General features: G+C 42.0%; 1 protein-coding gene across 2 annotated transcripts in view; it reads left to right on the forward strand.

Moving 5' to 3' along the window:
- Positions 1-1,284: 1,284 nt before the first annotated feature.
- ttyh3b (tweety family member 3b) overlaps positions 1,285-27,271 on the forward strand; it is a 28,985-nt gene continuing 2,998 nt past the window's right edge. Inside the window, exons 1-14 of one of the 2 annotated variants that reach the window (XM_026171639.1) lie at positions 1,285-1,824; positions 2,788-2,973; positions 12,112-12,308; positions 17,547-17,658; positions 17,737-17,957; positions 18,607-18,702; positions 18,860-18,932; positions 19,063-19,138; positions 21,365-21,420; positions 21,520-21,612; positions 21,700-21,792; positions 22,117-22,253; positions 24,192-24,365; positions 25,807-25,882. In XM_026171639.1, the coding sequence (XP_026027424.1) occupies positions 2,848-2,973; positions 12,112-12,308; positions 17,547-17,658; positions 17,737-17,957; positions 18,607-18,702; positions 18,860-18,932; positions 19,063-19,138; positions 21,365-21,420; positions 21,520-21,612; positions 21,700-21,792; positions 22,117-22,253; positions 24,192-24,365; positions 25,807-25,882 (1,530 nt within the window). In that variant the 5' untranslated portion in view covers positions 1,285-1,824; positions 2,788-2,847. The remainder of the gene's footprint in view (positions 1,825-2,787; positions 2,974-12,111; positions 12,309-17,546; positions 17,659-17,736; positions 17,958-18,606; positions 18,703-18,859; positions 18,933-19,062; positions 19,139-21,364; positions 21,421-21,519; positions 21,613-21,699; positions 21,793-22,116; positions 22,254-24,191; positions 24,366-25,806; positions 25,883-27,271) is intronic. The other variant, XM_026171640.1, reaches the window with a different exon arrangement.

The raw sequence follows: 27,271 nt of genomic DNA on the forward strand, positions 1-27,271 counted from the left end.
TTGAGGGAAAGCTCTTAACTGATGCACTATTGAGCCAAACTGTGAATAAGTTATAGATCAGGCTGCTGCAATACTGAAACGGTGAGAGCAGGGGAGGATACACAGGGACTGTGTCTAATGCCAATAATACTTGTGCTTTAAAACAGACAAATGAGTCAATAAAATCAACGATCGAGTGCATTTGTCTCCACATGATCAGTGTAACTTAATTTCTGATACAGTAAATAAAATGTTTTTCTAATAAAATCTCCAGTCTCATGTGGTCCTTCCCAGAAACTATTACCTGTACTTACATTTTGTGCTTATTTTCCCAAACACTTCTGAGAGAAGTAGCATGTACCCCCTATTTTTTTTTTGTTGTTACACCCTTTGTGTCCATACACTTCTTAATGTTTGAAGTCAGCTAATATCAGTTCCACTGTGTATAAAATCAAGCACATAGCCATGCCGTCTGTCTTTACAAACCTTTGTGAATAATGTGTAGTTTTAAAGAGATGGCTGAGTGTTGTGCTGTAATAGGAACCACAACAAAAGCTGATTGAGGTGTAGTGAGAAAAAAAATCACCAACACTCTGCTGACTTTAGAACTGCACAGCTCCAGACCTGCTCTGGCACTGAGGATTGTACAAAAACCTCCCAACAGTATCATGATCAAGAGTTTTAGCTGAAACAAAAGAGAAACTCTTTACTAAAACTCCTCAGAATAGTGACAGAGTTAAGTGTCATTACTCCATAATGTTGTTCATGGATCTCTTCTCATGTAGAGAATAAGTCTGAGAACAAAAGGGGTGCCTCTGGGGAAAACACAGAGAACAACCAGTGAAATATAGGATTTTATTTCAAAATGTATGTATTTGAAATTAGCCCAGTGTTAAAAGTACAAGTGAAAATATAATTTCTATGTATTTATTATAATGTAATAAAAAATCACCCTCAACACTGAAGATGTGCATCCCCTGAGTCTGCAACCCTCAACCTCTGATATCATATTTATTTATATTTATTATTGGTAGGAGACATTAATATTGTTTGGGACTGTTTTTCTGATTTTTTTTTTTTTCAAATTTGGAAATATTCCAGGAAAACATTTAAAACAATTTCTAGTGAAAGACCCATTGTGTTGCTTTCCACCTGTGTCGTAGTCATATAGGCTTTCTAAAATAATCTTCACCATTGTGGAGGATAAAACGTCTAATGTGTACTTCCACCACTTCAACACCAGGGGGAGGCTTTTTTGCGCATTTGCCCTCTCACATACACATCTACAAACTCAGGCGCGCGCTTGCAGAAACACACGCGCTCACACGCGCGCGGAGCTGCCGCAAAGCCCCGTCCTTCAGGGCTTTTAAAGCACCGTGTTTGCTTCACGCTCCAACAATACCATCCAATTGAAGAGCCACAACGCTGAACCGGCGGTCACTGTGGGAAGACCGCCGACGAGCACGAACCGTGAGCAGGGGAGGACAGCAACTGTATTATTATTAAAAAAAAATAGATAGTGGTTTGCTGGTCAGATAATTTAACCCCTAATCTGCCGTGACGCTTTTGCGGAGGGTGAAGGCAGTCGAAACGGGAGGACGTCTCGGTGAAATGTGAGCGGACCGGGTCGGTGACCGTTATTCCGTTCTTTTCAATGTGGATGGGACTACAAGCGACTCGCTCGTTGCAGCTAGCTCGGTCCGGCCGCGTTGATGCAGCAACAGCGCACGGCTGTCGTGCTCAAATCTACCGCCGGATTCGGGAAGACAATAGGTGAAGTATACGCCGGTCTGGACCTCCAAGACTATACCAAACGAGGGTCTGCATCCGCTTGGGCTTCACTAGGTAGGTCATAACACGGTTCCTACCCACCCCAGCACACGGACTTGGATGTCCACAGGCACGCAGACCTCAAAATGAATTCTTCCTTTTCTCCCTTCTCGTTGCCTTGACGACTCTGTGGTACTGCGGTAGATTTAATGGACAAAGCGGGATAGAGCTAGCTAATCTGGGTTTGCTAACATTTTATTGAGCGCTGCGATAGATAAATAAGGCTTGAATGCTGAATGTGTAAGGGTACCCGCGAAGGGGCTGACCTACATGTACCCATACAGTAAATTCAGTACAACGGCCATCCCCCCCTCCCGTTCAAGACACATTTATTTCACGAAGCCTGTGTTTTTGCAGTATGGGCGTAAATTGGGTGACGCTGTCATGGATGCTCTTGTCATGCCATAATTCATGTACAGGTTTAACGTTTGGGCGAAATGTACACTTACTGAATGTCTTGTCGGGCTTTAATTACATTTAATAGGTTATCGGTGATAATTGTTGTGCGGTTGTTATATAGTATAATATAGTTATTATAATGCATTGTGATACTGGCAATAAGCCAAACATACATCACTGTAAAGGAAGGCAACCTCCCAAATAGTAAAGTCATATGTCATATTGCAGTCTTTTTGCCTTTGTAACAAAACACACAGAAACCTGTAACCCCTGTGTTTTACAGCAGGGGTGTTTTATATTGGTCCAATGGGAAATGATCACGAAAGATTCAGCAGCTATACTCTTATTGAAATTAATAAATTGTGAAAATATATGCATAACTAATGAATAAAGAGGGTATCCATTATATTGGCATTTTTGACCCGCCCTGTTAGTGGGTATTGATTACTGTTAGGTCATCACATTAGCCTTATGATAACATGCGAATGCTGCGTCTTACTCTTCATCTAATGCGTTTGGTGACATTAAAAGTTGCTTCGTGTCCTCCTCAGATGCAGTGATTGGCTGTTTCTTTTACAGTGTCCCTGTGAGGAATCGGGCTAAAGAGTGAAGTGAGAGCCGGCAGGCAGCTGCATCAGGATGGCGGCCGTGGTGAATTATTCTCCGCCTTGGTGGGTGAATCTGCTCCACCGGTTGCCTCATTTCAACATCGAGTTTCAGACAGTGAGCAGCGACTTCAGGCCAGAGGACTCTGAGTACCAGAAGGTAAGACAAGTGCGGGAGAATAATTACCTCCCACTCAGAAATTCATCATCTCCTTCATCGTGCAGCATTGCCTCATCATCGTACCTCCTGCCACATGCCCACACTGTAATTTCACAGCAGAGTGGCCAAGTGGTGACTGAAGCCGTCCTGCAGCCAGAGTTGTGGGGTCTCTCCCTGCATCGATCAGTGCGCTGTGTGAATGTGTGTGTGTGTGTGAGAGAGAAAAAAAGAGAGAATAAAATCTGTGAGCCTATTCTTGTTCCACAGTCATAGACAGATGAATCTATATAAATAGATACTGCATATGAATAGCCTGACTCTGTAGAAAAGCGAGAAGGTAAAGGAATCTTTCTGTCTTCCATTTATTTTCTGCCAAATACGTTTGTAGTCCACGTAGAGAGTAAATAAGGGAATAGAAATGCAATCTCAAACCCACTCGTGCTTGTCTGACAGTGGTTTAGCCTCTATTAGCCTTTTTAAAGACGTATTTACATTTGTAAACAGTGACTGGTTCATTGACCTGAAGTCTTGCAACAGATATCCGGATATTTGAATTGCACTGTAAGTCCCAGACCGTGGAGAACCTGTAAATCAATGAATTTAGTAATCAGTTAAGACTTATTTTTTTGCAAATTAAATTTAGTTTGCTGTAGAACTCCTATTCTGACACATAAAATATCCAACATAACACAGCGTAGTACTAAGCACCGAAGGTACTTATAATTTCAAAAAATAAAATCAAACGAAGTAAGTAAACACTGTTTTACACTCTGAAACTATAAACCTTTGTTAACAGTGCTCCTGCTGTTTTTTTCACCTTGTAAAGCGCGTGGCATGATGCAGTGTTGGTAGGCTGGAGCAGCTACACAGAGCTGTGCAGGACCCCGTCTACGTGCTGAAACTGTACTGTTACCTGATGGCAGTGCCAAAAACACATGGAGCAGTCAGTAATGTGGGCTGTTTGTCCCATTGTTTGTGCTTTGACCCCTGTCATGATCAAACAGGAAAAAACAATGAAAAAAGCCATTGTCTGAGGTCTTGTGATTTTTATTTTTTTATATTTACATTTTTTTGCCCTTCTTCTTGTTCATCGAGAACTCTGCTGTTGTTCCCCTCAATCTCCAAGCCAACTAGTCAGCCAATTAGCAGTCAACCTATGAATAGCATGATCGACGTTGGTTAAATTCCCATAATTCTTCACTCTGTTTAGCAAAAAAGGTACCAGTTGGACACCAGCACAGGCCATGAATCCATATTAAGTCTGTGTAATCATCTGTGGACAGATTGGGTTTTTTTTTTTTACCTTTCAATGATAAAATGTGGTGGTTTGTGAAAGTATCATCACTCTTGATGAACTGCTTGCAGCTCATACATATATGCAATCTGTAATATGAGGTAGTGAGTAGGAATTGATTTCTTGGCTCTCTAGACACCATTAGAAGTGTAGGAACCAATGGCCACAAATAAATCACAGACAATTTTGAAAACCTATTAATATGTAAAGTCATTTATCACTGGCAGAAATCCCAATGTGATTGTCCTACTTGTATATCATTATCAGTGTAATATCTGCTGATTTGCGAGGGTTGGTTGGACAAAATATGCAGTCAGCACTTTGTGCTCTCCGATGGTCCGTTTTTCCACAAATTTTCAGCATTTTATTGGATTAAAATGAACCTGATACTTGGAAAAAACTAATGAGGAAAAATCCCAAATTAGATTTCTTTGAAAGCATAAAACTAATTGATATCATTCTTGGATTAAACACTGACTGAGTCAGGAACGGTGCATTGGAAAGCAGCTTCATCTTGAAAGGGGGGGGGGGATTTGCCCCAGTTTTGCTGCATTTCATTAGAATCCTCAAACAAGGTGACTCCCAGGTCTCTGCAGCAGTAAACCCAGCCTCGCTAGGCCATATAAAGCAAAGGCACATCACTCAGGATCTCACATTTCATGCACCGCAGTCATCCCTCAATGCATTTGCTGACACTACGGGGAGAGAAGGGAGGGCGTACAAGTTCATGCGCTGAGCGTGGGAAGGCACCCACAGCCACGAACAAGGGGAGGGAGATGAGAACCGTAGAGAGAAGAAGGGAGAGAGGAGGAGGAGGAGGAGGAAGAGGAGTGAGAAACATAAAAAAGGGACTGATTGGAGCCGAGAGGAGAGAGAGAAGGCTCCATGAGCCATGGGAGGTGCTTCCAAATTGCCAAATAGCCACTTCCTGCGAGCTATTCAGTGTTTAACTAAGGGCCTTTGTAGATGTGTGTGCCAATGTGTTTGCCCACTGGAATTTTAAGGACCCCCCTTTTAGACTAATTACATCCTGACATATTTTAGCAAACGAGGCGGTTTCTATGTCAGTGAGGATTTTGTGCTACGACCATACGTTTGTTTGTACAGCTGTAGACGTTGCGTGCACTGTATTTATATATATATATATATATATATATATATATATATATATATATATATATATATATATATATATACACACACACACACACACATACATACATATATGTCACGTACAGTATGTTCGCTTTCTGTGTCAGCGCATTTAGAGCTTGCTCGTTGAGATGAGGTCACACAGCTCCCTTGGGGGGGTTTCGTGTGTGTTATTTCGCAAGTGTGTGTGTGAGTGAGTGAATGTAGGGGTTTCCATTCAGGGTGAAATCGTTAATTCTGGCTAGACGCAGAGGAGGGAGAGATAGAGGTTGAGAAGGACAAGGAGAAGGAGGGTGAGTTGGACTGGGGGGAGGGTGAAGGGGAGGGCTGGAGTCTGTTGTGGAAGAATGCTCTCTTTCTTTCTTTCACTCTTTCACTGAAGCCCGTCTTTAGATTGGCTCAGTATATCTGTCTCAAAGGCTTTCATGCATCTACTCATCCAGCTGAGAAGCACATAAACACTCGGGCGCACACATAACAAACAAGGTCTTACACAGTGTCTTTCAGCACACGGTGTTCGTCACCGCACCACGACATTTCTCACACACACACACACACACACACACACACACACACACACACACACACACACACACACACACACACACACACACACACACACACACAATAGAGAGAGATTCTTCTGTGCAGTGTTTTTCTTTCTGATGTGATTTGGCTCGGGTTCATTTGCATTCAGCTTTTGAAGCTGGTCACAAAAAAAAAGAAAAAAGCTCTCCTCTCACACCATGTCTCACTCACTCACTGGTCTGTGATGACTTTGACTGTAGTGGGGATGCTGACTCTGTGGCTTTGTGAAGAAAACCGTTTGCGTTTTTTTTCCTGGATAGCTGAAATAGGAGCTCTTATCCTGAGGTTCTGCATTTGTGTTCATCTGTTTGCGTTATGGTGGAATCGCAAAGTCAGCTCGCAGCCACAGTTAAGCAGCTGCAGAACATTACAGAGGAATCATGTGACCTGTAATAACACACACTTTCATATTGCCAGCTGTGGAAAGTAAGTCAGTAATTGGTATTTTGGATGGTTTGCTACAGTTTGCACTGAAGAAGGCATTTCCTCGTAGCAGTTTAGAAAGATGATGCTAGCGTTGAATGTTTTTTGTGTGCGCTGTCCATGCCTTTATGCTTTGGTAGCTCTTTGACCCAGTGGCACAGGTGAATATTAACAGAATGAACTTGAGGTCAGTGAATGCCTCAGGAAAGAAGTTGAGAGGATAGTAGGCCAAATTACAGAGTAACACACAGGCAGGGAGAGTGCAAGGACAACTCAGTGAAGTGGAAGTGATTGATCCTGTCATCTCAAACACACACACACATGCATGCACACTTGTGGGAGTGCATGTACACACACTTAAATGGGCAGATTGAAAGTAGATCAGTGTGCCGGGGTGTTTAACGTTTAGCCCCTCCTCCAGCCTGCAAGCTGATCTCTAGTGTGGAGATGTGCAGGCACGCACACACTAATGTACACCCAGGCTCACCATGCTTATTAGGGGCTAATTGATCCACGCCTAATCTGCACTGATGGTTTGTTAGCCTGACAGTTAATCTAACAGCCATCAAGCACACCAGGAGGAGTTCTATGAGTACTAGGTCAGTTGTTGTTGCTTTGTAAACATAACAGTCATGACTCGCTGATTTGCACTTTTCACTGGCAGGTGATCATTCAAATCATATTTCCTGCAAACTGTGAGATATCTTTCATTTCTAGCTGCTTAAACATAAACTTTCACTTCATTACGTCTCTTAACCACACTAAGCACTGAGTAATTTTGGGGTTTGATAATCTCCAAGACCCAATTTGTGATGGGTTAGGGTTTTCACTTTTTTCTACTGAGTACTGAGCCAGCCCTTATCTCTTTACAGTTTGCTTCCAAGGTGCCAGAATTTGTTGAAACTTTTTAGTGGTCTTTGACATACATAAAAAAGTAATGCACCAAAGAGATGATTCCCATATCTCAGCATTTCAGTGCAGTGTCTCCTTAAAAGATCTGAGTGAACTGGACAAGTGGAGGACACAAAACAGATGTATTAAGCAGATGAACAGTATCTGAAAGTCATGTCCTTAAGAAACAAAAAAATAAACAACGACACGACACAGGACCTGTAAAATGCATCTGGCCTTTTAGTTGATCCATCTATTGTTCTCCAAAGCTTTATCAGAAATGGTGTCGGTGGAAGGGTGACTGTGAAGAAGTTATTCTTTAGGAGGGGAAAGAGGGAGAGAAAGCTGAGGTATGCCAAATTACACAAGAACTGCACTGAAAATCAGTGGCAGTGGGACTTACGGGGTGACGAATCCAAATTTGAAAGCTTTTGTCCAAAGTGTTGTTAGTCTGCACAGAAGAGGTAGAACAGTGAGTGTCTACAGCCATCTGTAAAACAGGGTGGAGACTGTCATTGTTTTGGGAGAATTATGAACAGAGAAAAGTATCATCAGATTTTGATCCACCGTGCAATACCATCTGGAAAGCATCTCATTGGCAAATCCTTTATTTTTCAGCATGACAATGATCCCAAACAGTGCTACAAAGGCATACCTGGATAGAAAAACTATCGGGCATGAATACTATCAGTAATAGCATTGGCCTTAGAGGAGGATCATCTTTATGGAACAAAACGCAGCCAGCATCCAAAGAAGAGCTTTGAATGTCCTTCAAGAAGCCTGGAATAAGAAATTAGAAGAAAGTTTGCCTAAAACGGTTTCGTCTGTGCTGAAGAATAAAAGGGGTTTAATATTCCAAATATTGACTTTCAAGCTCACTAAAATTGTACAAACTCTGTTTATGCCTTATATGGCGTATCTTATTAATTTTCATTTACACGTGTTTAGGTAAATTTCAATGGTGTTTTAAGACTTTTGCATTGGATTGTATATGTAATTCTTTATATGAACAGACTTAATAGTCTGTAGTATAGTTTATCTATAGATAGCTTTATTGTATGTAGTTGATTTTAGTTGCATTTGTTTGAACTACTTGCCTTTTTGATGATCTGTTTACTAGTTGTTTTTCAGACGCCCAGGTTTTCTGTGAAAATTGCTTTTTTAAAATCAAAAATGCACACTCTGAAAATGTGAGTTTATTGATGAAAAAATGACATTTAATTCGTTTTTAAATACTGTTTTGACTAATGCCAATTTTTAAGCCCTGCAGTTTGATTGCATGGCCTAGCCTACGTTTTTCATGAGTTTAAGCTGTGTTTGGAGGCTTGGGTTTTCACCTTTCAGCCCATCATATGGGAACAGGAGATTTTCTCTGTGTTCACAGTGAGTTTCTTTCCAATGTTGTAGCAAAGCATGTCGCAGCCTTGCTGTCTCACTCATGCTCTGTGTTTAATTGGGTTAACCAAACAATTGTATTAACCCTGAAAGACATGCTATAAACAGTCCAAAAATATTTCCCTGCCTAGCAACAGTAAGGCTGTAAATAAGACTTGCAAACACAAAAACAAATCTGCAGAAAGAATTACCTAGTCCCCTGATATCTGATGATCTTCTCATTCATTCAGGCCATTACAGTATTCTTTTTTTCTTTTCCATTTTGGCTTAGTCATTGCATGAAACTGTTTCAGTGCCGAAGGCTGTCTTCAGACTGCAGGCAGAAGTCTAGTTATTTTTTCTGGTTTCTGAACTGAAATTTACATTCACAATTCTATTATGTAGTTAAAATAGCCTGTGACAACCTGAAAATTGTCTCTGTGAAGCAATTCATGGTACAATGCCACCACTCATGGCTCCGACTCTGCACCCACACACGCCACAAGAAATGCCATAATTAAAAAGCTGGCTGTCGTCTTTGTGCTCTTTGTCATCTGCTCACAAATTTTCCCACACAAACTTGTGAAGTAGAAAATGTAAACACTAACTGTGACCTCCATGTTTATTTCTGTATGACATGTGACGTCTTTGCCATTGTTCTTTTGGGCATGCGAGTCACCACAGCATCATGAGCAGTTTGCTCTGAAATCAGATCTTGGCCACTTGAAAAAAAACATAATCCAACCAAAATTGAACTCTTATGAAAGGGGAAACCGTGAATTCATGTAAAAATATTACTTTCTCTCCATGAATGTGTCCTACTAGTGACATGTATCATAATGTATATGTGCAGTTTCATTGCCAGTCTGTTACGGTTAATCTGTATCTCCATTTAGTTTAAATCCCTTTGTTGATTTTACATACACACATACCTATACATAATACCATAGACTAAGAATCAGGAAACTCATGCCATTTCCTCTCTCATCATCTTTAATCTGTTGGGAGGAGACAGTCAGGGATAGCTGAGTAATAACCAGATTTCTTCTCCTTGTCCTCCTCCTTCTTTCTGATGAGCAGGGCTCAACATTGCTAATAGCACATTTGCTGAGATGGACCCTCACTAATGAATATTTTTTCTTACAGTCAGAATTTGCACAATAAAATACTTAAATTTTTTAAAATAAAACTACTGGAGGGGATAATTTAAGACAGACCTGTTTGTTTTGTACAGCACAGCTATTTTAGGAATAAGCGTGTGGTAGTGTAATAAGACAACTTTTAAAACTACACAAATGGCAGACAATGGCCAAGGGACGTAGTGTGTAAACATCGCCAACACTGTGGACTCCATAACTGCAGAGCTCCAAACCTCCTCTGGCATTAACATCAGCAAAAAACTGCACCGGGAGCTTCGTTGGCTAGATTTTCAATGCTAAGCAGCTCCTGTAGGTATAAAGTATAGCTAGCTCAGTACTTTTGTCCATATACTATAGTTGTAACTTATCTTGTAATGAGGTACATCACATTTAAACATTGCACCAGGTCACAGCCATAACTGTAGGATCTCACACAGTAGACTGATGCGTTTAGTAAATAATGATGCCTGGCATGTTTCACTACACATATACTGTATGAAAAATTTTGCTGTAGTATTCTAATGAACCCATACCTGATTAGATTGGCTCTAGCCCCCTATGTGTTGGTATGGTGCTATAGTGCTGTTACATGTGCCTCAGCTCACACACCAAGAAGCACTGACATTATTAGGGTGCATAGTTTTTCTTAATGTGAAAAGAGATTTGTGCCTTCAAAGACAAGTTATCACTTATATGCTTTTGTGAGTAGCTAGCGTGAATTGTACTGCTTACTGAAAAAGTCCAATTTAAAGAGGCAGTGAAAGTAGAAATAGAAGTGAGAACATTGCAGTTTTAGCTGGCCCCTCATTCTAACATTTTAGACTAAGATGCTGAACACGCAAACGTGGCACAGTCTCTTACTAACAGGTTAGCACTGTTTTTTGTGCTCATGCTAGCATGCTAACATTGGCGTCTAGCTCAGTTGGATTTCCAGCTCAGAAAGTCCTTTACTTCAAAAGTAGTGCCATGCCTAGTGGTTTTGACATCGTATTGAATATAGGTGCTTAGCAACTCGTTTAGACCCATATTTACACATAGCTGGTTCAATCCTTAGGAGGATGTTCATGTTTCTCCATTATTTTTTCATTGGAACCATTCTAAGAGGCTCAAGGAAGAAGACCTTTAAAACTGCAGTGATTGTCTGTTTTTCTTCGTGTGTGTGTTCTTTTTTTTGCTCTTCTAATCCTTGCACGAATCCTGTTGGGTTAAGAGACACAGTCCCAGAGATTGCTTTTCCTGATATATTTTAATAAGCTTAAAGATGTAAGGGCATTGCCGTCTGGAAATCAGCAAAAATATGAGGTCAGTAGCAAAAAAGCAGCAGTTTAAAATCTTGGGAAGTCAGGAAGTGTTTGTGGAGGTGGAGTCCCATTGTGTTTATCATCAAGGGTCCCCAGAGTTGCACTGTTGCAGTTTGTCACCATGTAGCTCCGTGGCAGAATTCCTTTGTCTGCCTTAAGTAGTCTAGCAGGTGGAGATTTTTGGTTTTCCAGAAACGTGTAATTGTCCCTCATGGTCCTCCAGTACAATGACTTTTCCAGACAGTCCCAGAGGGGAAAGAAAAATCAACATTTCAGCGTGTGTGTAAGATAAAAAAAGATTTCATCAGTCCCAGCCAAACTGCTGTAACAGCTCTCGTGTCTGTCTTTACCGGCTTCTTCCTTTTTTAGAGTTCACTTCAGTCATTTTTCACATCTGCTTCCTTGTACGTCTCTCCAGCGTGTCTTTTTTTGTTTCAAATTTACTCCCCCTACTTCTCCTTCTGTCTACCCCCATCACCCCCACCCTCTTTTACACTTCAAAGCTTTTAGAGGGTATGTGATCTGTGTGGTGGGTCTCTGGCGCATACAGCTCCCCAGCAGCAGCGCTTCCTCTCACTTGTGGAGGTGTGTGTGTGCATGTGCTTGATGGTGTGCAAATACAGGAGAAGGTAAAAATTTTATGGTGTCTATCAAAAGCCCATTTAACAGTCACTATTTTGGGGGCCTCAAGTAGCAGGAGACAGGAACACAGTTTTGCAAATACATTCACATGTGTCTGGCAAATCATGTGGTCTGTTGGTGTGTCTGGTTTCTGTTCATATCAGCTAATTTGCTTCCTTAACCCACATCCTAAATGGCCCACTTCCTTGTGATAAAGGAAACCTCTCAAACACGATGCATCTGAATGAATCAAGACAAAGTTTAATGGAAAACGTGTAACACAAACTGTACAAAAATCACAAATGTCTTGTTTTTGCTAATTGGTTTTTTGTTTTTTCTCTCACTCTTTCCTCAGTCTGTGTTGCTCCTCGGTGCTGTGGCGTTGCTGTGTTTGGGCCTGGACCTTATTTTCCTCCTTTTCTACTCTTTCTGGCTTTGCTGCCGGCGGCGCAAGAGTGATGAGTCCTCACACTCCCATATGCACTCCCAGCAGCCTAGCGCTGACTGCTGCTGCACCGCTTGGTGCGTCATCATTGCCACACTCGTCTGCAGGTGAGACGTTATTCCTATGAGATCGACTCTTCTGTACAATGTGATGAAGCTGTTTGTGCTTGAGTGCGTTTAGCAACATCCACCTTTGCATCACAGTCTGTAAGATGAGTAAGGGAGGATTGTGTCTCATTGACTTTGAATGAAGTAATGTCGTGTGTTGCTGAACTGAATTGTGGATCTGCTGCTTCACTTTACTTATGCTGAAAAGTTGATGAAAGTTCAGAATGTCGAGCACCATATCAGCCACGTTTATTCAAATGGTCCAGCACTAGCTAGCTCTCGTTAATGTAAAGGTATCCACAGCAACTTGGTTGGCTTGCCTTAAGAGTGCCAGTGTTGCTAATACTTTATTTAAAGTTAGAAGTTGGAAATGTTGACTTCCAAGACTGAATTTATAACTGGAACGCCCCCTCAAGTTGGATTTCCAGCTCAGAAAGTCCTTTACTTCAAAATCCATGTTGGTGGAAGTGCACATAAAAACTGCAAAACCTCTCATCTGTACTACTACTGTTTTGTATTTGTGACTTACTAAATAAGTCACACACAGAGACCCAACCAGGCTCCATCTTTGTGTTTAAGGGCAGAAAAACAGACATTATACTGTATTGCTAGATGGATGCTTCTACATTGCTAGGAGCAAAACAAATCCTCTTCTTTCCTTTCTTTTCCGGCTTGAACGCAGTCAAGTCAGGAGTGATGTCATTCCCTGCTTTGACATCTGACTTCGGAGGTAAATGAAGCGCAGCATTAGACCATCAATCCTGCAAAGAAACAAAACAAAACAAAAGTCAGGGATGCTTTTGTTTGGCAGTGCTTAAGTGTGAATGCTCCCATAGGGCTGAGCCAGCATAATTAGCTATTCACTTGGAAGAGTTGCCCTCTAGCCCTGGACTCAATTTTTCTCAGGGGGTTGCTAAGAAAAGCGTTATACAGCCAGTTAGTGTACAGCGTGCAGCTGAAAAGGGATAGCAGGCTTGTAGTGCTTGACTAACAGGCTGAGCAGTGATGACTTAAGGCAAACGTTTTAATTTTCTTCAATCAGAACAAGTTTCTCTCATCATTACTTTGGAGCAGTGAGTAGCATGAGCAGAATGACTTTGGATTTTTTATTTGTCTCTTACTTGTATTATATGTGTACAACAAACACATGCAGTCAACATGTAAATAATTTTTGAATTAGTTATCATTAATAACTAGTTTTGTCTTAGCACACATTGCATCCAAGGTATACAGGAGAGCATTTCTGAAGCATCCTTGAAGCAAAAGGTCTACAGCAGCGGAAAACCACACCAAGTGACACTACAGTCAGCAAAGAGCAGGAAACTGAGGCTACAATTCACTCAGGCTCGCTGGCCTCAAGCCCTGTATTAACAATTCAGGCTGCTGCTGGTGTAATGGTGTGGGAGATTGTTTTCTTGGCACACTTTGGGCCCCTTAGTATCAACTGATCATCATTTAAATACTATGACCACAGTATACCCATCTTCTGATGCAGGATAATTAATCATCTCAAACTGGTTTCTTTACATATTACAGTGACTTGCCTATACTCAGGTGCAGCATTTTGTAGTTATTTAAGATCGTGATCGTTTCCCCTCTCTCCACTGCTCTGTTTCAACATGCGTGTGTGAGTGTGTTTATCTGCTTTGCCATGTGTATGTTAGTGTGTTTATCTATTTAACCATATGTGTGTATGTGGGGCTAGCCAAGTAGAACATATAAAGTAAAGATAACAAAAGTGTGCAGATCAATGATAACTCGTCATGACACTGTAAGCGCTATAAAATCTTTCCAGAAAGTGTTAATGCCTGAAATGGTACGCCTCATGGTGGGTAAGCTAGTCCTGATGAGAGAATTAGCAGGTCTATTACAGCTGCACGCCCTGACAGGACAATAGATAAATAAAAAGAGGCCGAGGGTAAGAAGCTGACAGTGAAATGCAGAATAGGTGGCAATGGTGGCAAGTCACCATTCCAGCTGCTGTATCACATGCATGAAGCCCATGTGGCATATTTGGGAGCCAGCCAGGTGGTGACACTTCAGTGTTTGTGTTTATCTGACTCTGAAGGCTTTGTACGCTCTGGGTTCTTTAACCCAAGTGACCCAGTGGTAGGATATTTTGACCACAGATAGTGGAGTGTGTGTGGGCTCTGCTCTTACACAAAGACACAGACGAGCACATTTCTGCCTGCTTAGAGACACACAGACTGTTCCTCTTTCAGTTACCCTCTCATCAATTTTATGCCTCTCTTCTGCTGACTTTTTCCTTCCTCTCTTTCCATTTCTACATCTCTAGTCCTCCTCCTTTATTTATTATTTCTCTCTGTTCGGCCTTCTTCCTGGCCTAGAAAGGTTGCCATGGAGACAGAAGCAGATTTGATGCAGAGACGAGAAATGAATTATACAGTCGGGGAAGCTGTCTTTGTGTATGTGTGTGTGTGCATGTACGCACATTAGCGTGATTCAGAGCTGAAGATCGTTGTTTTGGAGGTTTTCATATGTTATGATTAGCTGTAATATTTCTTATTGAATATGGATCCGAGTATATGTGAACGCATTTGCGTGTGATTTTGTGTGCGTGCGGTTCCATGCGTTTTGTTTTTTTGGGGGGTTTTTTGGTTGGTCCACAATTTAATATGACATCATGTGTTATTTTTGGCTCAGCTCCAGCTACATGTGGGCTTCCTTCATTTGTGTGCAGCTGTAGTGTGTTTATACAGGAGACTCTGTAGCTTGCTTTAGGTTTTTTTTTTGCTGTTGTTGTGAAAAGATCAGCCAAAAAACAAAAAGATCAACATATTTGATTATTAGTTATTTTCTCAAATAACAAACTGGCTGCCAAGAATGAACTGAACACTGTATCTGAGTAACTGATTGTAAAATGCATATTCAAAAACACATAGAGAACAGGTAAGGTAACATGAACTGCTGAACTGTGGATCAATGTAAATGGCTGGATTCCTGTGAAATTTGAATCTAGTAGAATGATCAAAACAATTACATAGAGAGATCATTGGATCAAAAAATATGCATAGCTCAAATGGCTGTTGCTGAAAAAAAAAAGTCAGCCATGTGTCTCATTTTCTCATATAATATTAGTGAGAATATCCAAAAGCAGAACACAGAGGGAGGCAGGGAAAGCAATAGAAAATGAGCATTTACTGTCAGATCAAACCCAGTCCAGAGTCCAGTCTGAAAAGGTAAACAAGAATCCATAAAGAAGCACCAAAAGAACAAGGAGCAAGGGAACAAACGGGAGAACAACAGGGAACAAACAGACGAGCCGACACACATTGATCGGTGTCTAGATGCAGGTGAAAACAGTGAACAGCGGACCGTCTCGAAGGAGGGAAACAAAAGCAGGAAGTAAAACCAAAACAAGGCACACGAGAAAACTAACCTTCAAAGTAAAAATGGTAGCGGCAAATAACTAATGACGAGACATGAAGACAGCAACGCTGAACAAGGTGACAGAATCTTTGGGACTCACACAGAGGGAGAAAACAGTAAAACTACGGTAATAAAAACCACGGGCACTATGACACTCACCCTGTATGTATCATACACTTTGTATCAATTTTGATTAATCAAAATGTTTTTGATGACATTATTGCGGATAATGTATGAAATTAGAGCCAGAAAGGAGGCCTGGCCAGCACGAATTGGATTGGTGAATCCCCCAGAATAGTCTTAATAGTCATCAGCTGCTTTGTTAGTAGCGGTTTTAATCATCAGAATGCTGTCTGCTAACTGAATGCATTTATTTTGGACTGCAGTGAATCTGTTTGCACTGGAAGTGATCATAACCCAGCGTTGTATTCAGCGTTTACTTTCTTATCTGCTGAGCTCCGTCTGACTGCACTTAAGTGTGCTCATTTAGGTAGAACAAAGCATTTTTAGCTCATGAAGTCAGTTCATTTCAGTTGAAAGTGGACTGAAGCAGAAACTAAACAGAGTGCAGTTTCTTTGAGGTGACCTCGTTAAGAACAGCTTGCTGTTCCTAAAAGGCAAAAAGATGTTCTAGTAACGTATTTGTATTCTCCCGTTTGGAGGTTGTTTGTGTTATCAGAACTAAGCTGGATAGTGTTTACTGTCTCTTATTTGATTTCTCAACTTTTGCCTTAAAGGAGGATCTCTGTCTGTTTCATATCCTAAGCTTATGCAATCTCCTGATAGGAGCAGCTGGTATTAAAACCAGGGAGATAAAACTCATGGAGAGAGGAAAGGAGGGATAAAAGGGAACTAAGGGACAGAATGGGTGTTGGGTGAGAAGAAGAGGATGTGTAAACAGGAGCTGAGGGAGGTGGTTGACTGTTTAAGCTGAGATCACATGGAGGATGGAGTGAGATGATGGGAGGCAGGGATGGGTGGGGAAATGATAACTGATGAAGTAGACAGTGGCTACATCAACGCACAAAGCACATTAAAGGGCTACTGTGCTTGTTTTTTATCACCACTCTGTTTTTCTTCTGTGTTTGCGGTTTTATGTCATGTATGTCATAAAGATCTGAAACACACACGCAGACACACACACAGCGCAGACCCTGTTGTAAGAGGGGCTACTCAAAATCTAATGGGCTAGAATGAATTGCTGTAATAAGGGCCATAAATTTCTCTCTACAAATCTGTCTGGTGTTATTGTGCAGACAGCATCATCAATACAAAAGCATACAGTCGGGCACATGCATACAAGGGGAGGGCAGGAGCTTTTACAGGCTGAGTGAGGCTATAAAAGCATGGTGAGGAGGGGGGATGTCGGGGAAAAGGGGTCAGGAGTGACAAAACACAGAGTGGAGAAGATTTCTGTAACGGTGGTGGTGTTGGGCGGGCGACGGGTTAGTCGTAGCGTGAACATGGTTAAGGAGGACGTGGGCTTGAAATAAAGGAAAGTTGGGGGCCAGTAACCCCAGATATCGCAGCATATGTAATGTGTGAACGTGGGTGCAGAGCTGCAGAAGGATCATATTATTTGCGGTCTGGTGACCCAATTATTGTTTGGGCTCCGTGCGTGTGTGTGTGAGTGTGTGTGAATCATTTCTGGTAGTCCTGTGCTTGCCCGAGGCTTTAGGGTGACACCAAAGCCGAAAAGCCAAAGTGCTCAATGTCGCCTGTTGCTGGTTGAAAGAGCAACTGCACTCAGCAGTTCAACTGTCAGTGGGTAGTTCTGTATGATATGAATTTAAAGGTTAAATTATGTGCTGTGTTTACATGTGGGATGTCTTGTTTTCTGCCTCCTAGCGCTGGCATAGCCGTAGGATTCTATGGAAACGGAGAGTCGAGTGATGGAGCCGCGCGTTTAGCGTACTCCTTCCGTCATGCCAACCGCACCGTGTCTGGAGTGGAGAAACTGGTGAGTTGTCCACTGATTGCAAAAAATTTATTTATTTATTTATGGAAAACCTTCCTAATGACAGTTTTTTCTTTCTAGGTTTCAGACAGCGCCCTAGCCTTAAACCAGACTGTGGAGGAGAACTTGGTCCAGTTAGAGACAGCCTTCCAGGATCAGACAGATTATGTGTCCATCGTCCAGAAGCTCCAGGGACAGCTGGATGAGCTGGTGAGGCTGATGGTTGATGTTCCCTTCTGGTCCAATACTGAGATCTCCCTGGAGGACTTGGCCCGTAAAACGGAGGCCTTTGACTTTTACAGGTAACTACTGACCAGCATGGATTTTGTTTCTTACTCAGACTCAAGACTACTCTTACATTCTCTCATACACAAAGTGTTATACTGTAAGGTTAACTATTAAAACCACAGATGATGGACCATGTGTTCTGGTCATATCCTCAATCAAATCAAATAAGAATTTAAATATTTTAGGTGCACAACAGCAGAATTCAACAAACGTTAGCAAGAAAAGGCAAAATAACCAGTTCTAGTTCTAACCAGAATGAAGGCTACTCGCTTCCTCTGACAGACACATTGGATCAACAATGTCATGATGCACCTTTAAACGGAGAGGCTGAGATACATGCTAAAAGGAGCTCTTAAAAGCTATTCATGGATTATGTGGAGATTGTATCCTTCGCAGTAGTTTGTGAATGAATGGGTACTCTGATCTCATTCTTTAACTGTGAATGGCTTTCATCCCTCTTTTTCTGTTCATGTTAACCTGCTTTGTTGTTTTTGGGGCAATGACAGAAAAAGTGGTTGATAAAAAAAACAGATTGTGATGCTGTTACGTGTCGAGTCTTCTAGTAAAGCTTTAATTAGCTTTTCCTTTGCATTGCATATGTATCTGTTTGACTTGGTGTTGTATGTTTGTATGAAACACTGTGATAATTATTTTTATTTACAGGTGGTTGGGGTACCTTGGCCTGTTGCTCTTTGATGTTCTCATTTGTCTTCTGGTGCTGTTTGGACTGATACGCAACTCTAGAGGCACTCTTATTGGGTATGCTACCTTACATCACACACCAAAGCCTGCTCCTATTGGACAGATCAAATTGTGTCCTGCCTCTGTGTGTGCTGAGACTGCCTCCTGTATAACGTGTTGGTAAGCTGAATCTTGCTTTAAAAAGATATTCTTTTTGGGGGGGGTTGTTCTTCAGAGTGTGTCTGCTGGGTGTTCTGACTTTGATCATCAGCTGGGGATCGCTGGGCCTGGAGCTGGCTGTCGCTGCTGTAAGTGTAACCATGGCAACACTGCTGAGCTCTCCGGCTCTGCAGTGATGTAATCTTTACCCACTGCTCGAGTGAGTTTGTTCAGCACGTTACTGTAGCCTGATGTGTCATGTGCACTCGCCCCCCACAGTCAGCCAGCGACTTCTGCGTCTCCCCCGATACCTACATCACCAGGGTGACCAAGGAAAACGATGTCATTAACCAAGGTATGGAGACGAGAAAATAAATCATTGGCCTTTTTTCAAAACCTTTTGTGCTTCTTTCACATAATCATAAAATGAATTTAACAAATTGTATTGCGGTGTTGTTGGCTTTGAAATGATGGCTTTTAAGATGGGGACCAGGTCTGTGACCACTTGCAGTCAGTTGCCCTCTGTAAAGCAACTTTGGTGGATGAAACAGCAAGAAGTGCTGTTAACCTATGTGCCATCAGGTTGCGACTGGATGGAATCAAGTTGGAAATGAGGTCAAATCTGATAACAGCAATTAACTGATATATATCGACGCTAATTGGATATCTATTGTTGTCTACATGCACAGAAATTTACTTACAGTCAGAGTCCAGCCAGAACCTCATAGATGTGATGTAGTTTCTTCAGGACAGTGAATTAACTGAAAAATGACAGGTTGTCTGTAACTTTGCTTTTATATAGAAATACAACCAGTGCAGTCGAATCTTCTGTTGGACAGAGATAATCACACACGAGTTACACTCATTGGCGCAGACTGACTCAGACTGTGAGCGTGTCTGTGTTTATGAATTATATTAATTTCACAGCTTTGCCAATCTGTCTGAGAGGGATTGCAGTCAGTCCAAGTTGGGTCACAATTCTTTGGAGACACACGACCTGTCGAGACCCATTGTGGTTGAAAGTAGTGCTGAGACACTTAGGATGTCGCATGCTTGACCTGTGGCAGGAAAAAACTAAAGAAAAAAAAGTAAATTAAAAGCAATCATAAGGCAAGGAGGTTATTATCCTATTTCTGTTGTTGTGTGACTGATCCATAATCCACCTGTATTGACATTGGCTGTAGTGTGTCTAAACGGTGCTGGTAAGATAGGCATGAAGTGCTACAGGGCTAAAACAGCCTTTTCCAGTCTTGCAGACCACTGCCATCTATTTCAAAGTCTGTAAATCTGTGTGCAGTCCAAACCTTAAACCACAACTGTGGTCATAAGACGAGCTCATGAAGTGTTTCTGTGTTTTCATTTACTCGTTTTTATCTTCTAACGATTTACTTGTTGAAGCTGATTCTCATTTAACACTTTTAGTTGCAGTATGCGATAGCCACATCTCCATTATGGTTTTTACATCATTAATGAAGTCTAAGGGAAGTTAACAATTAAAATGTCAGATTTCCCCCCCCCCCCCAAAAAAAAATTTAAAATCTGGTGGCTTTGTGCAAATAGTGATATTTCTTTTTTCAAATTTATATTATTTATATATCACACATAATTATAGTTTATATTATAATTTTTCCCATTTGTTTATCATATGCAAATTTTTCCTGTCTACTTGCAGTTTCTTCACAGCCCCACCAGGGGTCTGTGGCCTACCATTTGGGAATCTCTGGATAAAAGAATATTTACAGTTATTTATGCTGCTTGAAGACAAAAGCATCCCACATTTTGTTTTGGTTTTCACCAAATAAAATATCAGAATTTAAAGAAAGGGTGCGACACTTTTGGATCCAGAAGTCCTGGAGAAGGGATTGTCATGTTTAGAAATTCTCTGTTAATTATAAATCCTGAACATTTTATGGTAAAGGGATGTAGGGTACGACCCTTTATATGCAAATGCTGCATATTGACAAAAAGTGTGAGCTGAAATGTCTCAAACAGAGTCCATTTTCCTCACTGACAGTTGAATCTCACCCTGACATGTTGGTGCTATTTAAAGAAACAAGTGTGTGTGTTTGTGTGTGTGTGTATCCAGCAGGATTGTGTTTGATTGGCACTCTGGTATCTAAAAGCTCTCACTCTCTCTCTGTGCTCACTGCAATGCATCAGCAACCCTGTACTCCCTGCTCGCTCTGCCCTTGCTTGTCTCAGATTCAGAAAAAAAACCCAACCTGACTACATTTCGTTTTTCATTTAATTGCATTTGTTCTCTCTTTCCATCCTGTTATATCCCTCTTTACTTCTCAGTTGCTCCGTTTCTTTGTCTCCATTTCTCTCCCTCGCTCGCCTCCTTTCACTCATCTAATGACTTCTGTTTGTCTGTCAGTTGTTTCCGCTTTGTCTGTTTGCTGTAGCGCACAGATGTTGCCTCTTTAACACACACACACTGAATTATGCCTGAGTGGAATTGCAATCATGGCTCAATACAGTCATACTGGATATTATTTTACACGTGAGGTTTTTAAATGAAACTGTGCAGTCCAAACGTTCCCATCGTCATATTGATCTGTATTTACTGGCATGTTCGCAGATGTCCTGCAGTATTACCTGACCTGCAGCTCTGGACAGATTAACCCCTTTCAGCAGGTGAGGTCTTTGTCATTGCTGTTGCATCGTTGGAACACAGTTTTCTGCAATTTCTTCCTTTCACGAGGCTGTTTTGCTTTGTTTTTTTGTTTTTTGCAGAGGCTGTCGGGGAGCCACAAAGCATTGGTGGAGATGCAGGATGATGTGGCAGAGTTACTGAGATCAGCAGCACGTGACTTTGCCAGCACCAAGGTGTGTCTGTGTGTCTAGATGTACATAAGAGCAGATATTTACAGTATATTTGAGCATACATGTGTAACCTTCGCTCTGCGTGTGCAGGGGAATCTCGAGCAAATCCAGTCTGTGCTGAATTCCACCGAGGTGGGCCTGCACCAGCTGACTGCTCTCGTCGACTGTCGCAGCCTGCACATGGTGAGTTACAGGGTGTGTTGTGGTAAAGATAACGTCCGTAATTGAAGCTTAAAGTAGACGTGTGCAGTGACTCTACGGCACGGCTGACACCGTTTTACGCTGTGCAGTTACATTTCTGTTGAGATGCACACCAGATCATGACGCAGGCTTTCAGAGGTTATGGTGAAGTAGAAATCCCCTGCGACTTCTCTCCTCTCCTCGTGTGGTGGAAACATGCACAGTAGCTTTATTTTTTTTTTCCTTTGTGTGACTGTAAATAAGGAATTGATTCATTAAAGGACTACTTTAGGGCCAAAGCTCTCCTCTACTCACCTCTCCTCGTAGGACTACGTCCAAGCACTGACTGGCTTGTGTTATGATGGCGTGGAGGGTCTCATCTACCTGGTTCTCTTCTCCTTTGTCACTGCTCTGATGTTCTCCTCTATTGTGTGCAGTGTGCCGCACACCTGGCCTGGCAAGAGGTAACACACACCCACCCTCACATTCTCTCATTCACACACACACACACACACACACACACACACACACACACACACACACACACACACACACACACACACACACACACACACACAAGCCTTTACATCCTTAAATCCATCTCTTCAGTTAACTAATGACTGACACATCACTAGCTCGTTAACATCTTACTGTAACTGTCTAACTGATCTCAGCTGGTGGACTCGATAACAGTGGGAAGACCCATAAAGAATCGACTCGGTGCCCATGCATGTCATTCTTTTTTAAGTGTACCTGCCTCCCAGACTGTCGTATCACTCTGTACTCTGTACTATCTTCTTGCCATCTTTGCATCTATACAGTTTATTTTATCGTTTGCCGGTGGACAAACCGGCAAACCGTTTGGCTGAACATTGTTTGTATGTTTGTACATACTTCTCATTTTTCTTTTCTCCTCTTTGGACTTGGAGCACCAATGTCGTGTTAGACTTTATATCACCACAGTTTGTTGTTTTTTTTGTTTGTTTCCGTGCCCCACTTCCTCCTTATGTTCTTTCCCTTCCTCCTCTCCCCTGTGTCCTGATTTGGAAATGCTTTGGGCTTCAACGAATGGTGATGCATATGACCCCCACGGTCAGATTAACCACCGCTACCATTCATACAAATATTCGAACGAGCAAATAATTCTGCGATAAAATCAGAGAAAGAGACAGGTAGACTTTGCTCGCAGTGACCGTGTCACTCCGGTGAAGGATTTGAATATTGAAACAGCTGTGCCATGATAGTTTTTTTCTTTTGCTTCCTTTTACACTTGCTGTTTGCGGGCATAAATCGGCATGAATCGCAGTGTATGACCCAACAGGTATGAAAAATAATCAATCTCTCAGAACAAGTGCTCACTGGGTCTCTTGCCTGTAAAGACTGACTGTGTCGCAAACTCCATTTTGGTTTAATGAGTAACACGTCTCCATCTGGTGGCCAGTTGGGGCAACAACACCTGTCGCTTATTGTCTCTGTTAACACGGGGCTTAGGCTAATTTATTCATCATACAGCTTCCTGCCTCTTTACCTTAATTGAAACTCTTTCAGTCTGATGATATATTCTTAGCATATGGACAGCTGATATAGAGTACAGCAAAAAAAATCACTGGAAAAAAAGAACCTTATAAATAATAAAGCCTACACGTACACATGCATTACTGTGACTGACCTTACTTAACAGAATCCAGTGCTTTTCTGCAGCTGCATCCAACTTCCAAATCAGCACGTATCTTATCTGATGCCTCATTTTGTTACGTTGCTGGCTGTTTTACATTTTTGACCATTTTTTTTGTTTTTTTGTCTGAAAATGGTTTGCCCAAACCAGCCATATTATCTTTTTTTTCCTGATGTTTTTGCTTTAATTTCATGGAGCACACAGAGATGCATGAATTATATAAAAGGACATTCTTGAAATCGGACACTGTTTGAACAATGCGACCTGTTAATAAAAGGAGCAAACTCTCTCAGCCAACAGTGGATGACTGCATGAAGAAAATGACATGCATGTTTCTACCAATGACATGGAATACAGAAGGGTTTGCTACTTTATTACAGTTGATGATTACTTAACAACACATAGCAATAAAGGGAAATAAAAGTGTCCACTCTGGACCTCACTGCACTTGTGGTGGGTCTGTTTAGTAGATGAATGCTGCCCAATGTTCCTTTTCTTCTTGTCCAGCTGCTTTGGGGCCGGAGGGCGTAGCCTTACCCAGATTTTAATATCGGGGAACTCCTGATAGTACAAGTACACCTTCCCCCTTCTCCTAACCTCCTCTTCAACCACTTGTTTACACTCTGTTGTCTCTCTCGGATCTCCCTCTCCCTGTACCTTTCCCTCCCTCCCCCCTTCTTATTCATCATGCCCTTTCGTGCCTGGCCCTTACCCCGACCAATTGAAGGATGGATGAGGAAGACGGAGAGGACGAGTCGGGCGCCTCACGTGGCGGGGTGCACGATAACCTGTACCGCGTTCACATGCCCAGTCTCTACAGCTGTGGCTCCAGCTACGGTAGCGAAGCTAGCCTGCCCGCTACAGCCCACACTGTCAGCAATGCCCCCGTCACTGAATACATGTGAGTTAGCACCCACCGCTAGCTAGAGGCTAGCAGGATCATACACTGCCTGCCAATAGGTAGCTGATGCTTGCCCTCCCCCACACCATGTGATCTAGGCTAGAAGTGCAGCAGTGCTTACTGCTTGTGGTAATGATAAGTTAGAAAAGCTGTTAAATAGTTTTTTAAAATATGTATGGCTTGCATGTCGACTGCAACACACTGTCAGCGATATTTGTTACTCAGTGAGTTAGTACTTATCATCTTTGAGATGCTAAAAGAAAAACAGCTGCTTGCTGTATAAAAAAAATTCAGCTTTGCACTCGCATAGTTTAAGTTAATAGTTGCACCATGCTTGCTGTTGCCACAGGACTGAATTGCTTGTTCATAATAGGAAGTAGAGAAGATAAGTAAGCATATATCTCTCCACAATTAATAAACACAATGCAGTGTTTGCTGCAAAGGGAAGAATGATGGTTTTCAAGCCACAAAGAAACCAGAAAGTAAGACATGTGCTAATTTGAGGTTTTTGGACCATCGAAGGACCACATTCACCAACCCTGTATGAGTCTATATTCCAAAGCATACCACAGGGTTTGGTTTGAGCTTTTCCTGAAAGTTAGATGGGAAGTCTCATCCAGTCATTACTTTCCTTTTTGCCATAGCTAAGCTGTCATTGCATAGGTACACAGTCTCATATGGTAGTTGAATCTGTTGAATATGACAAGCTCCAGATTGTCATCAATCCTGGAAAATAAGTTTCATAACATAGTTACAAGGTTTAGGAGCTGGTTTGGCAGTAATGCAAATCATATGTTTACAGTTAGATGAACAAAGCATGCAAATCCATCATTATTAAACCACAGTACACTAAAAAACCCTAAAAACTGAGTGTCGCATGAGCGCTGGCTGGCTTTGATTATATTGAGCTAAATAGAAAAAAAGTGCAGCTTATCCATGCCGGGGTTGTTGGTTTCTGTACCCACAGTGTCCGCTTGCAGTAATAGAATAAACAGCCTCCTCAGCATTTAGCTCCCTAATAAATTTTGCTTGCACAGGACATTTACAGACTGTTATTAAGTTAAAAAATATCTTGTTGAATCCTTTAATAGTTGAAATGTTGGCCTGAAAAAACGATTGCTGCAGAGTTCTTTTAAATGTGGGCCTGAGGCTAATCTCCGGTGGCTATCCATGATGATAACAGTCCTATTTCACTGAGTCCCATTGTGAGATTCAATATTTTGCCTTTGTTCTGAAAGTATGTTAATTATGTTAGACTGTGGCCGAGGTGTTTTAAGCCCCTGTAGTACCAAGCTTACGTCCTACGTTGGCAATAATTATTGAGGTAATTTTTCAGAGGCCATATGTCAGAGTCATTGTGTTTCAGCGATGAGCAGATCCGCACATCATGAGCTCAGCGGCAGGGTGACGACATGCAGTAACCTCTTATTCTATAATGCAGGAGCCAGAACGCAAACTTTCAGAACCCTCGGTGTGAGAACACCCCCCTGATTGGCAGGGAGTCCCCTCCACCCTCTGTAAGTGCACACTTTCTAGAACACATTCTCCCACAGCTATCTTCCAATAGCCACAGTGCTGCTGGGACACATTTCAAATCCCACACAGTTGGCATATTATTCATTTAAGCGTAACAAGCAAAGAACGGTGTAAATTATTCACTATTTCAGATGTTTCATAGTGCGCTATGTGTGGATATTGGAAGGTAGCGCCACCCACCCACCCCAAATCCCTAAAACACTGCAAGTGTCCTCCGTGCTCACGCTAGACCGTGATCACAGATCGCCTTCATGTAGGTCATTTTGGCAGCCTGGGAAAACTGGAAGCTTGAAAAAGAAGCCTGTCGTTATAGTAAGATCTGCACTTGCATCAAAAGAAGGAGGCAGACTGTTTCGATAAGCGCAACTGCCGGGTCATGTTTGGCTAAAGTTGTCTTCTATTTCTGATGTAAAACGTCTGGTTGGCGCTGGGTGATGTGCAGACCACATAGATTTTTTTTTTCACCTCAAAGACTTTTTTTTTCAACCTCGAACTTTGTTTTTTTGTAAGAAATGAAATGCTGACTGTTATGGCTTTTAAAAAAGTGCTGCTGGGCCTGTAGTTGTGGATTTCGTTCCATGCAGTATCACCTGTACACTTCTACATTACAATACTGTGGAGTGACAGCATTTATTGAACAAATCTGGTGTTATTACTTCAGGGCTCGGGTTGCATTCCTCGCTCGGTGCAACCTGACCCCGAACCCTTGCGGGTCAGAGCTCATATAGCTTATATTGCAATTCTAGCAAAACTTGAGCCCAAGCCTCTTAAAAGTTCCCGCTCCTCCTTCCCTCCCTTGTTCCCACACCGTGTCTATGTGTGCATCTTCTGGTCGAGGTGTATGTGTCCTGTGTTTCCCCCTCACCCTTCACCATTGCACAGCCACAGGAGCACTTATTCCCCCACCTCCACTGTTGAAACGTAGCAGCCAGCAAAACGGCCTGCCGCTCGCCACTCTTAAGACAGGGCCGATGGCTGGGCCGCCGTCCTGTGCACAGCTGCTCTTCTGTCTTCTGCAGCGATGTGGAAACCGCAGACCTCCGACTGTAACTACCTCGGTGCTCCCGAGAGACCACTAACTCATACCAGGCTAACCTACTACATCAGAAGTAGAGCAACTAACTACGAATGAACCACATCTGCTAATTTACAATAACATCATCCTGACCTAATCAGCTGTTACACAATGAATAACTGTTGTAATCAAACCCCGGCTGTCCAAATGACTGGTCACAGTATTTCAGCTGTACATGTGTGTTTGTGTTTGCCTTTCATATCGATCTATCTACAAGCATTAATCTTTGTTTGTCCGTCGTTTCCTTGTCTTCTTTTCATCCTCTTCTCCTTTCTCGTCATTTCCCACTCTCGTC

Source organism: Astatotilapia calliptera, chromosome 6 (genome assembly GCF_900246225.1).
Source record: "Astatotilapia calliptera chromosome 6, fAstCal1.2, whole genome shotgun sequence".
Taxonomy (NCBI): Eukaryota; Metazoa; Chordata; class Actinopteri; order Cichliformes; family Cichlidae; genus Astatotilapia; species Astatotilapia calliptera.